The sequence below is a fragment of the Myotis myotis genome, unplaced genomic scaffold (assembly GCF_014108235.1).
Source record: "Myotis myotis isolate mMyoMyo1 unplaced genomic scaffold, mMyoMyo1.p scaffold_m19_p_1, whole genome shotgun sequence".
NCBI classification, from domain to species: Eukaryota; Metazoa; Chordata; class Mammalia; order Chiroptera; family Vespertilionidae; genus Myotis; species Myotis myotis.
Window position 1 is genome coordinate 29,934,671 of NW_023416313.1, and position 15,595 is coordinate 29,950,265.

Below are 15,595 nucleotides of genomic sequence, written 5' to 3' on the forward strand. Positions count from 1 at the left end.
CTGGAGGCTCCTGCAAGGAGGCTCAACCACTCATGTGTCATTTGCAATAGAAAAGTCCCCCAGCCTCTGGGGAGAGCAGCCCCTTGGACAAAGTCACGGGTGCAGGAAGGGGACACAGGAGCAAAGAGAGAAAGAAAACAGCCATCTGCTCGGCCAGATCCAGCCAATAAAGCTTGACGTTCTTGGGGGAAACGTGTGGAGGTCAAGGGCATTAACTACATTGTCATTGTCCTCACACCATTCTATTATTATCTTTCTAGGCAAGGACCAAGGTACAAGGATCTTTCCCTTGGAAGGCTGTTTAGATGGTGAAACTGGAGTGTGTTGGTCTACACAGGCGAGACATGGCCAAATAAGCAAACAAAATCCTAGGGCACTCACAGCAGTTGACCTCGTCAGACTTATCCAGGCAGTCATGGTCGCCGTCGCACACCCACTCCTTCGCAATGCAGCGCCCATCTCCACAGCGGTGCTCCTTCGTGGGGCTGCAGTCTGGAGGAGGGAAAGTCCACGCGATGCAGGGAACCAGCATGACGGGCACTTAGTCCCTCTGGCTCATGGTTCCAACGGAGGAGCGTCTATTCCAATTGCCCTAACACCTCCAGCAACGTTCCTATCACCTCCCGCCCAAGCCTGTGGGCTCCTAGGCACCGTCACTATGACCCAAGTGTCTGTTTTTCAGATGAAAGCCTGTCCAGCTTTCTCAGGACCCACAGCTATTTTTGTCGTTGTTTATTGTTTTGTCACTGTTTTCTTTCCTGATGAGAAACACGTGATTTTACGCTGGCTCATATAAACACAACTGTGATTTGGATTTCACAAGGTAGAGAGCTGGTTTGACATATTTGTGACGGCTTTGTGTGTTTTCAGACACACGCACTCTGGGGCACTCTTCGATCATACTCCTGAGCATTTCCCAACATTCCTCCCAATATTCTCCAACGCTTAGTACTACCTCAAGCCGTTTGCCCAGTGCCCCTCATCATCCAAGCTTCCCCTTTGTTCATATTACAAAGTTCCTATGTCATTCAATAATGTCTTACCTAAACATTCTGAAGTTAATCGCCAAGTCAAAAAGGTAAATAAGCCAGAGAAATTTTGCTGGTTTTAATTCAAGAGATGGCACTCAGAATTGAATAAGACCCTTTAAAAGCTAGGTTTATTCTTTAAAAGATAAGTTTTTGTACATAAAATAAATGTGCCATCTAAATCCTACATGTCACTACTACAGAAGTGGGCATGCAGGAGGCAGCCAATTGATCGATCTCTCTCTCTCTCTCTCTCTCTCTCTCTCTCTCTTTCTCTCTCCCCTCTCCATTCCTTCCTCTCTAAAAATCAATAAAACCATATTTTTTAAAAATAAGGAGGTTCAAGGGACAAATGCTATATCTTCCTGCAAAATTTTGCTCAAGAGCTCAAGATCTAAACATGAGCCACAGGAAGAACCACAAAGAAACAGAACACTTTCAAGGAGAAAATAATATTAACATATTAACAGCCGGTAGTGGCCTTTCCACTCCACTTCTGAAGCATTTCCTCAGTATGACTGTGTATTTAAGAGGTATTACATCCTATATAATACTACTACTACTACTACTACTACTAATAATAATAATAGTAATAATAATAATAGAGGTAATGTGCAAATTCACCCTCGCACCCTCACAAGATGGCTGCCTATGACCAGGCCGGCAGGGGGGTTATAGGGACGACCAAACTACTGAACAGCAGGCTGTGTGGGGTGACTAGACCGGCAGGGAGTGCAGTTGGGGGAAACCAGGCCAGCAGGGGAGGCAGTTGGGGGTGATTAGGCTGGCAGGAGGGCAGTGAGGGGCAATCAGGCCGGCGGGTGCAGTTATGGGCGACCAGGCAGGCAGGCAGGTGAGCGATTAGGAGCCAGCGGTCCAGGATTGTGAGAGGGATGCCTGACTGCCGGTTTAGGCCCAGTCCCTGGGATTGGGCCTAAACCAGCAGTCGGACATCCCCCGAGGGGTCCTGGATTGGAGAGGGTGTAGACTGGGCTGAGGGGACCACCACCCATGCACAAATTTTGTGCACTGGGCCTCTAGTTTATACATAAGACATAATTGAGGCTGGTAATTGAAAAAAAAGTCCCCTTTCTAAAATTAAGAAACCAAACATTTTATAATTTAACCTGCTCATAATCATATTAAAGAACAACAAGCTACATGTGCTTGGTGATAAGTTTCTGAAATGTTTAATGAAAACATTAGGAAGACAATGCTACTTACCACAGTTTTGTTCATCACTCAGGTCCCCACAGTCATCATATCCATCACACACAAGGCTGTAATTAAGACACTTGCCCGTGTGACAGTGGAACAGATTCTCGCTGCAATCTGCAAATAAGAGAAACCACTCAGGTACCATCTGAACAGAAGGTGATGTTATAGTGGTGCACTATGTAACAAAAGCATATCAGCAGGAGGGAAACCATAGTGACAACCTGGTCCACACCTAGTGCTGTACAGGTGAGGAGACAGGTGCAGAGAGATCCAATGACTTGCTCATGGTCACATAACAAGCTACTGCAGAACCAGGGCTAGGACCCTTGGGCTCCCAAGCTATTGCTTTTATCACTTTCTGAGACTTTCACTTTATGTCCCCTAAAAGCTTCTTTATAGTCAAATATGAGAAATGATATTCTCAATTCATCATAGTTCCTCATGCAGTTCATGTTCATACAGAAGCAATGACTTCAGTAGAGGGTAAGTAGCTATTTCCTAAAAATGTTTCCTTTGCAATGTAAGTCTAGTTTTGTCCATGATAAGCATAAACACAATGGAGAGAAGAACTTATTTCGATTATAGAGTCATTACTCACTTTCATACAAACATGATCCCTTAAGTTAGCGGTTCTCAACCTGTGGATCGTGACCCCTTTGGCGGTCGAACGACCCTTTCACAGGGGTTGACTAAGACCATCCTGCATATCAGATATTTACATTACGATTCATAACAGTAGCAACATTACAGTTATGAAGTAGCAATGAAAATAATTTTATGGTTGAGTCACAACATGAGGAACTGTATTTAAAGGGCCAGAAGGTTGAGAACCACTGCAAGTCAATAGAGTGTTTCATAAGATGACCCTTAAATAAGCAGGTACTGTCCTAGAGTATGGCATAAAGATAAGAATGAGTGGTATGCAGCTTCAGGAAGCATATAGTTTAACGTTGGAATGAACAACATGTGAGGAAATTTTAATAAGAAGCTATGTCTTGTTTTGGGGCAAAACAGAACTCATATCCGAGTTCTGCCATCTACTAGCCATGGGAATTTGAGTGTATTAGCTAAAACTCTATGAGTCTGTGAACTGACCTATGAAACTGGGATAAGATCATTAGTTAATACAGCTTGGACATAGAGATTAATAAAATAATGTGTGTAAGATGTAAAGATAATTCAATGGGAAAAGAATACTCTTCAACAGATGGTAATAGAATAATTAGATTTTAAGGTAGAAAACTGAACTCTGACTTTTACCTCAAATTATACACACAAATTATCTCAAAATGGATCATAGACTTAAGTGTAAGCGCCAAAATTATGAAGCTTCTAGAACAGCGGTTCTCAACCTGTGGGTCGCGACCATCGGAAAACACATATAGCATATCAGATATTTACATTACGATTCATAACAGTAGCAAAATTACAGTTATGAAGTAGCAACGAAAATAATTTTATGGTTGGGGGTCACCACAACATGAGGAACTGTATTAAAGGGTCACAGCATTAGGAAGGTTGAGAACCACTGTTCTAGAAGAAAATATGGGGGGGGGGGGGCTTTGTTCTTTGACCTTGGGTTAGACAAAGAATTCTTAGATATGCCAGCAAAAGCATAGGCCATGAAAGAAAAATTAATAAATGGACCTCACAAAGTTAAAAATATTTGTACTTCTAAAAAAATATTATTAAGTTCTGTATTGTTTGAATTTTTGAGCATGCATCCATTTTATAAAAACAAGACAGTATTCTCTTAAAAATGTATTTTACACAATTATTACATTATTTAAATGGAAGTTCTTTCTAATAAACATTATTCAAAAGTAAAAAAAGAATTAAAATTAAAATGCTATTAAGAGAATGAAGAGAATAGCCAAAGAACATATTTGCATAGCCCATGGACACAGACAACAATGTGGTAAGGGCCAGAGGGAGGTGGGGGCAGGGTCTGGTTGGAGAGGGACAAAAAGAGGGAAATTAGGGGATATCAGTAATAATGTCAACAATAAAATATTATTTAAAAAAGAAAAGAAAATGAAAAGATAGACAACCTATATACTGAAAAAATATTTGCACATCATGTATCTGATAAAGCATACACAGAACTCTTACACTCAATAATAATAAGTCCCAGTTACAAATTAGCAAAAGACTTGAATAGAAAGTCATCACAGGAGACATACAAATGGCAAATTGGCACATGAAAAGGTGTTCAACATAATTAGTTATTAAGAAAATGCAAATTAAAACCACAATAAAATACCATTATATACCTCCAAAATGGCTATAATGAAAAAGACAGACAATAGCAAGTATTGATAAGGATTCTGAAAAACTGAAACTCATATACCACTAGTGGGAATGTAAAATTATAATGCCACCATGTAAAGCTGTTTGGCAGCTTCTTATAAAGTGAGCTATAACTTTACCATATGATTCATGAATTCTACCCTTAAAAATCTACTCAAGAGCAATGAAACATATATCCACACAGAGACTAGTATGTGCATTGTCCATAACAGCATTATTCATAACAGCCAAAAACTAGAAACAATCCGAACACTCAATGGTGAGTGGATAAGTAAGATGATCCACTGATATATGATGGAACACTATTTAGAATTAAAAGTATTGAACTAGTGATACATGTGACAGCATAGATGAACCTCAAAAACATTATGCCAAGTGAAAGAAACCAGACACGAAGACTACAGATTGTGTGATCCACTTATAAAATTTCCATAAAAAGAAAACTTATAGAGACAGAGATCAGAGCCGTGGTGATCCGTGGGTGGAGAAGTAGAAGTGCTTCTCTGGGGACTGACTGCAAATAGGTGGGAGGGAAATCTGGGGGGAGATGGAAAAGTTCTAGAAGTGGATTGTGGTGATGGTTGCACAACCATAAATTTACTAACAATCAATGGGATACATTTATGGTTTGTAAATTATACTTCAATAAAACTGCAAAACTGTTTTAAATTAATATATGTAAAAATGCCTGTATTGGCTAGAAAGTAGATTTCTTAAGTGTCTTATCTTTCCTCTTATTTGAAGTGAAGTAAGTACAAAAATAGATCCTTAAGTCTGGAGAGAGAGCATAGAAGATGGGCAGAAATGTGGATGGCATTAAAACTTCACTATGTTTCAGGTAGTGGGAATAACAAGAACATGGAAGAGGAGAGAAATAAGGGTACATTTGAGGGTCAGTCTACTTAGCTGATGAAGACCAAGAATCTAGTAGTCAGTAGTACGGTCCCCTGAATTCCAGCTGATCATTTCTCCTGAGGCAGAAGCCTTATCTCATACAATTGGGCTCTATTCTTTTCAAATAAGTTACTTAAATACTTTAGAATAACATCATTTTAGAACAAAATTGGCCTTAGAAATCATCTGTTCAGCACCCTCATTAAGAAGGTGTTTTGTGTACACAAACACACATACATGTGAACACATTGCTCACACGTATATACATGCAGAAATTGTAAGTATTCATTTTCATTTCCCCCAGGCTGAATAATTTTCAAATGAGAGTAACCATCATAAGGAAAAATATAAGAACTACAAAGAGGTTCTAGTTTCACCTTGAGAGCTGTACTATTTCCTCCCGTTCAGCAGAGGGCGCTAACTCCCCACTCTGCACCCAATCGCTGCCTGGGACTATTGCACATGTGCTAGCTGAGTCTGAAAAGGATTCTGACCTTTGTGTTCTCGCCCACCAAGCAGAGTTGGGAAATCTGTGCATCAAGATACATGCGATTCCTTGAAAAGTTGTAAAAGGACTTTTTACGGTTTTGTTTTGTTTTCACCTAAATTACTCTTGTGGGAAGTTTTGAAGCAGTATGCTAGAATACGTAATATCAAGGATTCTCAACTGGACCATTAATGCGAAAGTACTCGCATTCCCTGAAAGTGGTGGTGCGGTGGAGAGGTGGCATATTTTAAACCATATGAGTTAGGTGGGGTTTTTTTTTAAGCGGTATACCTCACTTCTTTTGATTGTAGGACTGGGGCATCAAACACTCCTTACAGAATCTGATTAACACACCAAAATTTTCAAAAGATTCGCGTGTCCTCTGTGTGACCTATTCTAGGATTCCCAGTAATTCACACTAAGACCTCATTTGAGATATTTTTAAATTAATGCTGTCATGTATTACATTATTTCATGGATGACTCAAGCATTAAAGAAAACAATTCCTTATTATTTACACACACAGGTACAGATTCAACTTTCCACTGTTATGGCTTACTTGGTTAGAAGCCATTCTCAGAGGTTAGATACAAAATTAGCTACATTTGGAAAACAACTTGTTACCTCCCTAAGGTCTGTATGACTAGTAAACACACAAAACCTGAACCGGAGGCACTGCACAGCCAGAAATTCATAGCAAATAGCAAAGATCACAGTGCCTCTTTTTACTGGAGTAAATGTTTATTTGCACTGAAAAGAAATGTTGCCAGCACAATTTGGGGCCAACAAATGAAAATGTTCAAAAGCTCCTTGCTGTGATTTTCTTGCTCAATACAAGCATAATTTTGCATGACCTGAGGTAGATGTTTTTCTAGATACAGATCATTTTTCTTAATAAGAGCTTGATACAAAATGAAGTTCTTGCATGTTAATATTTATTTCAGTTTGGCACCTCACACTATTAACTTTTGTCTCTTAAAATGATTGTGAGATTAAGGGAGAAAACGAAGGAACAGAAAACCTTTTATCAAGGATTTCACTCAATTTGCTCAGTCTCTATGAGTCTGTAAGCATTAATATGTTGCCTCATTTCAAGGTTCCAGTATGGATGCTCAATTTCTCCCTCCAAATCTCCTCATTTTCAGATGACCAGAGAGGTTAAATGGTTTGCCCACAGTTGCCCAGCTCACTAATAGCAGGGCTATGAGGTGAATCGAGGCTTCTCGTCTACCTGGGGTTCTTTTGACTACTGACTTCTGTCTTTGGTTCTCAACCTTCCTAATGCTGCGACCCTTTAATACAGTTCCTCATGTTGTGGTGACCCACAACCATAAAATTATTTTCATTGCTACTTCATAACTCTAATTTTGCTACTGTTATGAATCGTGATGTAAATATCTGATATGCAGGATGTATTTTCATTGTTCGCGACCCACAGGTTGAGAACCACTGAAGGGTTTCTGACTTGCAGTACTGTTGACAATTTGGACTGCATAATTCTTTGTTGTGGGAGGGGCTACCCAATGCAATGTAGCAGCATCCTTGACCTCAACTCACTAAATGCCAATAGCATTGCTCCCAACCCCCACGGTTGTGAGCGTCAAATCCGTCTCCATATATTATAAAAATGTCCCCTAGAAGACAAAATTGTCCCCAATGGAGAACCACTATTCCACAGTATCTGAAGATCACTTCAATCCAAAGCCTGGCTTTAATCCACCTTTTTCATCAGCTATTTCATGCCAACCAAACTCCCAGTAACCTTCCTCTCTTCCCAATTTACAGAACCTCCCTTTCTGTTTACAGCACTCTTCTTTTGCTTTGTGACATCTCTTCTATTACATTGTTCTAAAATACCACATCCAATGATCTCTATGCTTCTAGGCCATTTCCCTGGTTAGATTAAAAGCCTCGCGAAGAAAGAAACCATGTCTTAAGAGTCATTATACTTCTTAGGCATCTAGAATATGCTTCACACACAGCAGGAATTCAAGGATATTCAATAGTTGGATTGATTCAGCATAACCAAATTGCCACTAAACAGACATGAATTTTCCAGACATCTGAAGCTTCTTCCTTCAGTGGAGAATGAAATATTTGTATTATTTTGATGGAAATATTTCTCATATTTACTTGCATCCCTATCTCAGTAAAAAAGAATATCGTAAATGCAGTCACTTGTGATGTTTGGGAAACATCATTTGGAAAACCACCTGAATTAGAGTCCCTACATGTGGAAATGCCACTGTCAACCCATCTGGATGACAAAGAAAACCAGGGCTAGAGAAGTCGCCTGCCTAACGTCGTAGAGCTAGAAACTTTTAAAAGAAAACTTTTCGTAATTTTCAAAATTCCTTATGCTACATCATTAAATTGTTCCAGGTGGTTGGAAATCTGTTCATTCTACAAATACTTAGGATGAGACTGATAAACACAGCAAAATTAGTTAGGGGAGAAAGTCAGGAAGCAGTCCCGATACCTGTAATAGGCAGTCATCTCCCAAGCACAACAGAGCATCCAAAATAGACATTTGCCATAGCAATGATCAGAATAAAACCACTCGCCCGCCGAGAGTCTTTTATGGACAAGGGCAAGTCAAAGGCAGCACAGGAGCAAACAGCATTCGGCTTGGCCCCATTCGAGACTGGGTTCAGACCTAGCACTTGGAACCACTGGCAAATTTTTTCATTGCCTTAAGCCTCAGCTTGGCATCTGAACAGAAGGGGAAGAGAATACCTTCTTTGCTGAAAATTAAGTCAAATCATGGAGGTACATGCTTCCAGCACAGTTGATTGGGGAATTCACAAAAAAAATACACCTTCCCTTCCTTTCTTTCAAGGCCTTCCCCTCCCCCTCCCCCTCCCTCCCTCTCCTCCCCATCTCCTCGCCCCTCCTTACCCCCCTCCCCTTCCCCTCCCCTCCCCCTCCCTTTTCTCCTCCTCCTCCTCCTCCTCCTCTTCCTCCTCTTCTTCCCCTATTTGCCAGAAGCCAGGCACCAGGTTCCTCCTCCTGCTCCTCATTGGAAAGGCCCAGCACAACGTCCGCCCCCTCCTCTCCCCCACCCCCCCCCACCCCCAGAAGCGTCTTATCTGTGGGCTACCTTCATGCTCTGATTGCTGCGGGTCCTTCACTGCAGGGTGGGGACAGCGGGAGGGTGGCACCCTCTCCAAGCACACGTGCTGAGATTCCACAGAGGCAGGTGACCTTGTAAGGTCAGAGACAATTGCCTGCAAAGATTTCAATGTCTGCCGACGCATCTTCACAGACAAGGATTCTGAGGAATGCATGTCCTCAACGGACCTGACCAGATCGGTTTGGAAGTGTGTCTAAGGAAAGCCATATCTTCTTTAAGGAAAAGTTCAGCCCCGAAGACATTGCTAAAGACCTTCCAGAATAGGAATACCATCTCTGTCAGGCACTGGCTAGGAGTACTGGCAATGTACTCCTTCAAATTCAGTTTCAACAAACGCAGCGGAAAGCTCTCACTGTGTAAAGTGCCATGCTCAGCGCAACAGAGGACCATAATGAGGAAGCCCGCGTCGGGCCACCCCTGGGGGGAGAGGCCCATGGAAATTTTAATAATACCATCACATGGGCCACAACTGAGAGAGAGCACCATTCCCATAAACTGGATATAATTCTATTTAAATTCCTTGTTGTGGGTAATTTGCACAACATTTTCTTGTAGTCCACAGCAACATTCCCTAACGCAAACATACATCCTACAAAAATGTTTTCTATGTAAAATCATCTGCCATAGGTTTTCCTGAAGAGGGAATTCCAAATTATAAAAACAAATGTCTCAATGAAAACATTTCCAAAAATATAGGTGGCATAACTGAAGTTCCACAGGATGCTAGATATTCTGCAAAATACATCAGTGAATGAGTGAATAAATAAATATATAAATTAAGCTTAGGGTATCTCTAAACATGTAATTTTGAGGAAATACCAAGTTAAGCAAAATGAATGTCTTTTTTTTTTTTTTTTTGACTTGCAGGATTTCTTAGAACCTTTAAGGCAAAAATATGAATTGTAAATATCTAAGAAGTAAATCTGATAGACAGAACTTCTCAAACTTATTTTTTTCTCTCAAACATTTTTCAAGACTCAGGCAATGTGGAACACCAGTTTGGGAAACACTGATCTGAAATGTTACCATGATATATGGCCTTTAAAAGTTATGACAAATAAGCATCCTAACCCTTCAGATGGAAGAAAAGTTGGTCTACTTGACACATAGACCAGAGGAATCTCAACTGTGGTCAATCATTGCGAGCACTTACAAAGCGTTGGCAACTTCTACGAGGAGTAAAACACAGCTTTTCTCATAGTAATGATTGCTGCTCATATAACCATTAAAAAGCAATTAGAACACAATAGCATACGGTTCCGTTTTAGATGCAGATCCTACATTGTATTCTTGAGGCTAATTTTTCCTTTTTATCTATTGCATAAGTGTAAAATGACTTGCAATCTGAATATGCCTTTGTCATGGACTGAATGTCTGATCTCCCAGTGTGCACATATTGAAGCCCTAGCCCCCAACATGACCCTATTTGGAGAGAGGGCCCGTGAGGAGGTCATGCAGGTTGAATGAAGTCCTAAGAGTGGGGCACTAATCCAATAGGGTGGTACCCCTGTAAGTAGAGGATAAGGTACCAGAGCACCCCCCAACACCCCTGTCTCTCTCTCTCTCTCTCTCTCTCTCTCTCTCTCTCTCCTTCCTCTTCCCCTTCCCCTTCCCCTTCCCCTTCCCCTCCCCCTTCCCCTTCCCCTTTCCCCTTCCCCTTCCCCTTCCCTTCTCCTTCTCCCTCTTTTACTTGCTTCTCCATATTCCCCTCTTGCTTGCCCTCTCTCCCTCTCTCCCTTTAAGGAGGTCAGGTGAGCACACAAGAGGACAGCAGCCGCCTACAGGCTGGGAAGAGAACTCTCACCAGACACTGAACCCTGCTGGGCCTTGATCTTGGACTTCGCAGCCTCCAGACAGTGAGAAACAACTTCCTGCTGTAAAAGTCATGAAGTCTGTGGAATTTTGTGTGGCAGCCCAAGCACATTAATGCAATATTGGGCAAACCGCCGACCAATCCCCTGAAGACTAATCAAATCAATGGTAAGTTAAGGGCGGGTGTTGAAGGCTGAACCCACCGAGCTATGGATCTCAAACAGTTAATGCCACTGACCACCTTCAGGCTTAGAGGAAGCGTAAACCAACAGGAGGCTAGGCATCTGCTGTGTCATGAATGTGAAGAATCATGAGGGCGAAAAATGTTCCTATTAACATGTCCTTTTTAAAAAAGTTGACCTTTATACCCTTAAAGCTTTAAAAACAAAAACAAAAATCCTCACCCAAACAAAATAAACGACAAGCCTTCTCCTCATTTTAAGAGACTTTATGCAAAAACACTTCCACCCCTGATCTGTTCCAGGCGCACGGAGCTGCTGAGTTCCTACAGGCCTGTGAAAGGTGTGCAAACACAGTGCTGCCCCAGGGGAAGGCAAACAGGCGCTCTCCCTTCAGAAAGGCAAACTCCTCCGAGCAGTCCAGCATATGCCGGTTGTCAGGACGGGACAGTGGAACGGCTGGTTTCCAGGCCCCCGCAGAGCATCCCTGTCCTCCCCCGCCCGCGCCCACGGGACCCCGCGGCCTGACACATACTGCAATGAGCCTCGTCGCTCCAGTCGTCGCAGTCGTTGTAGCCATTGCACTGCAGTTTCCCGGGGATGCAGATCCCACTGGCGCACAGAAAGCTCTCGCCCCCTCCACAGAACGCTGAAAAGGGAAGAAAAACAACGTCAGAATAATGCTTTGGTTTTTTGTTGTTGTTTTTTTTTTCCTTTTAAAAATAAGAGAAGCAAATAAAGAACAAGAAAAACTTCCCTTGCTGTTCAACAGATTTGTTTCTAAATCCCCGCAGTTTCATGGTCATCAATTTTTCCTCTGGCCCTACAGACGCTTCCCTGTGACACGACTTGGAAATAATACAAAGCCCATTGGCCTTGGGAAAGCAAAAGAAATCGGGCCCCTGGGTGGCATGTGTGGAGCTCAAGAGAGCAGCCCCATCGATTGGTTCAACCTCTGTAGGGACAATACCAAATGGGAGTATTTTTCTTAATAACTGAAAATTAGTTCAAACTGGAGTGCTATTTATTGAACAAATACTTTTTAAAAGCTTTCGATAATAAACCACATATGGGTGATTATTAGCAAAAAAGACAAAAAACAAAACCCCCTCTAGCTTCTAAAACACTATTCGATGTTGCACAGAGAAAGGTACAGTAAAATAGTCACCTGCAGTGTGCTCAACACAGGCACAGACTCCAGGCCCCTGTATTTAAAATATATTTACTCGCCGTAAATAAAAATGCCAGTTAAAAACCTCCAAGTCTGTTCTTGGCATAAAGAACGTAAAGTAGCATTAGCGAATCATATTTTCATTCTCTTAACGTAGTTGCGCTTTGGTATTATTTGCTTTTTAGCACTGTGGTGCTCATTTTCTTCTGAAAATTCAACAAATAATCCATTGTTTCAAAATTACTATAGATAATAAATATAAGATAAAAGCTTAGAACATATTTTAATAAGAGAATAAATCAGCTCCACAAAGTGGGTGTTAAAACACACTTAAGTATTTGGTAATGTGTATCAAATGCCTTTTCCATGCACATAACCTTTGTCCCAACAATTTTATTTCTTGAATTTTATACAAAGGAAATTATTGTGAATAAATACAAGTTTTTCTTTTCAGGGATATTCATGCCATCATGGTTAATAATTGAGGAAACAAATTTTGGTACCTCCATAAGAAGGAATACCATTACAGTCATTGAAAAGTATATTGTCAAAAATAATGTCCTGGAGCACAATTCAAGGTAATAAGGAGTAGAAAAACACCATATGGTCAAAAAAAAGCATAATATAATTTGGCCTAAAAAGAAGTAAATCAAAGGTCACTGTGATTATATCCCTGGTATTAGGATATAAAGTAATTTTTACCTTCTTCATTGTATTACACAAATCCATTGCATTTTACAAATGTTCTTCTAATGACCATGTCTTCCTTTGTGAACTTAAAAAACCAACAAAAACCACCAACTTTTCTCATGAGTTCTCAATCCAGAGTACTAGTAGATAAATACAACCCTTGAAAACTTCTGTCTCTCTTTGTCTTCCTCCCTCACTGTCACCACTCCCTAAACCACATATTCCTTAATGAAATGAATCTTGTTGACCAGCTAAAGGGAACCAGGAAACATGCAACATTTTTTACTCAGAAATTGAAATTCAGAAAAGTGCAGACTCTGAACGCTTCAGGCTAGAGGCCCAAGTCTGTCAGAGCTCCCGCGTTCCTGGCCCCAGCAGAGGGGCGGCACCCGAGGGCTTCTTCATTCACATTTGCTGGGGAGAGTCACCTCCATCTCAATGGGGCACAATACACTGGCACAAGGCAAAGAGAAAGTGCTGTTCATGGATTAGTTCCCAATGCTGTCACAGAAACCAGAATTTCGATTTGCTGGCCATTAAATACTAGCTGATTTGGCAAGTTTCTATGATGCTATCACGTGCAATCCTCACCATATCAACAACAAAAGTCTGGTTTCCCATTAAACCCCAGGATTTCCATATCAATACAAATTAGAGCTATGGACTTCACCTGCCAAAATATGAAAGGTGTTTATATTTTGCATAGTCTTAGAGGGGGCAGCACAGGACTGTACCTGTTGCTACAGGTACAGACTCCTAAAGGGTGGAAAGGAAACCAAATATAAAGTGAAAAACGCTTAGATTGTACTAGCCGGTCTAGACAATATCCTCTCTCTAGGCTTAAGAGAAAATGTTCAAGGAATAAGTGTTGATCCTATTGTGAGGCTGTTTCTGTGTTAGACTAGAGAGTGCATGAATTCCATCTGTCTGCATTTCAGCAACCGCAATGCCTCAGAAGAAGTATTGCATTCCCTACCTTATGGTGCTGATGATTCCTCGGAAATGCAGCTGAGAGCTCAGCAGTAAATATCTAGACTTCATCTTTAAGACCCTATATATTTTACTGCAGTAAAGCTATTTCTGGTGTATGGTTATATCAAATCAGGATCAAATTTAAAGCATAGCATTGCTTGCATTGTTTTGATTATCACCATCCCGTGGTGTCTTGGATGATTCTGCAGAAACTGACTTATTCTGTGTGGTTCCTCAGTGGGAGGTGTGGCTGCCCTCGACTTTAGGACATTGTCAATTGTTTCTTTATTCTTTCTTTAGAAGTTCATAGTTTCATTAATCAATGTTATTTTTGTACAATTAGAATAACTGTTGGATATGTTCTGTTTGATTTCTCCGTAATTGTACTCAGAATTTCTACTTTTATTTGTGTGAAACTGTTCAACTAAGCCAAGTACTTCAAAAACATCTTATCTGGAATTTCCAAACAGCCCCTTAAGGTAGACAGGTAGACATTCTATCACATCTTCCTTGGGAGAAGTGGTAGTTTACAAATACAGGAGCTAGAGTGTCATGTGGTTAAGACAGCAATTGCCCAGAGCCATGCAGCCAGGAAAAGGTGAAGACCACCCAGAAGAGTGAGGTCTGTGCTCAATCCTCCACCCTATCCCCAATCCTTGTCTTTGGTACAGAAACAGCTGTGGTCAGTTCAAGGCCACCAGGGCTGGGTAAAAGTTCAAACTTGCCTTTATTTTTCTCTCTAAACAAAAGATAAATGTCTGTCCTTTGGGTGGACTGGATCAGATGAGATGACATTCCATGTCAGCTCTGGGTTTCTGTAGAGATTTTCAACCATAAATTTTACTGTTTTATAACAATCATCTTCCAACAGCCTTTATTGAGGCTTAGCCCTTTAGGTGACAAAGAGATTCCCGAGGCAAAGTCATGCTACACAATCTTGAGACCATTTTCACTAACATCATCTATAATTCTAAGAGGTACATACTGGGCTTTAAATAAATGGCAGATTGGTCAAAGGAAGATTCATTCATTCGTTAAGCAAATATTTACTACCTACCACGTGCTAGGCATTATTCTAGCACCTAGAAATACAGCAGTAAAGAAAACAAAAATAATTTCCCCACTTTCATGTAGCATGTACTCTACTCATCATCATCTGATAAAGATACTTTTACCAACTAAAGATACATCACACCAACGTTGACTTCTATCTACACATATGACATTTAAATAACATTAATGCAAAGATTTCAGTATACAGAGGTACACTGCCTAAGATGTTAGTTTACCTGTCCAGAAGATGAGGTCAATTATAAATCACCTGAACTTGAACTCCATGCATGCTGAAGAATATATACCCGTGAAGATGATCAGCTCTTTTCACTATTCTTGTCTCTGGTAACGGACTGCTGAAGTAACTGCCATAGCCTGAAATGACTTTTAGATGTTCTGCAACTATTTCCAGCCCTCTCAGTACTCTCTGCATGTGTATTATAGGCAGCATTTGCTAGTATATTGGCAGAGTATTTTTCAGAAATTACTCACCAGTCTCTGTGTAGTGTCCTCATTCATCCTGTCTTGGAGCTTTATTTAAAGTCTGAAGCTCCCATTCAACTCTACCTCTGAAGAGAAAGCTGACCTGTCACAGAGCATCATCTCCTGAGCCTGTACTAAGAGCTTGTCAGTCCTTCATTGAACATG

The 15,595-nt window shown here is 40.9% G+C and overlaps 1 protein-coding gene across 3 annotated transcripts in view; it reads right to left on the reverse strand.

The window, feature by feature from the left end:
* CORIN (corin, serine peptidase) overlaps positions 1-15,595 on the reverse strand; it is a 206,567-nt gene that overhangs the window by 68,280 nt on the left and 122,692 nt on the right. For all 3 annotated transcript variants that reach the window (XM_036333055.1, XM_036333065.1, XM_036333075.1), the window contains exons 6-8: positions 11,597-11,710; positions 2,253-2,360; positions 382-492 (exon numbers count right to left, since the gene is read on the reverse strand). In XM_036333055.1, the coding sequence (XP_036188948.1) occupies positions 382-492; positions 2,253-2,360; positions 11,597-11,710 (333 nt within the window). The remainder of the gene's footprint in view (positions 1-381; positions 493-2,252; positions 2,361-11,596; positions 11,711-15,595) is intronic.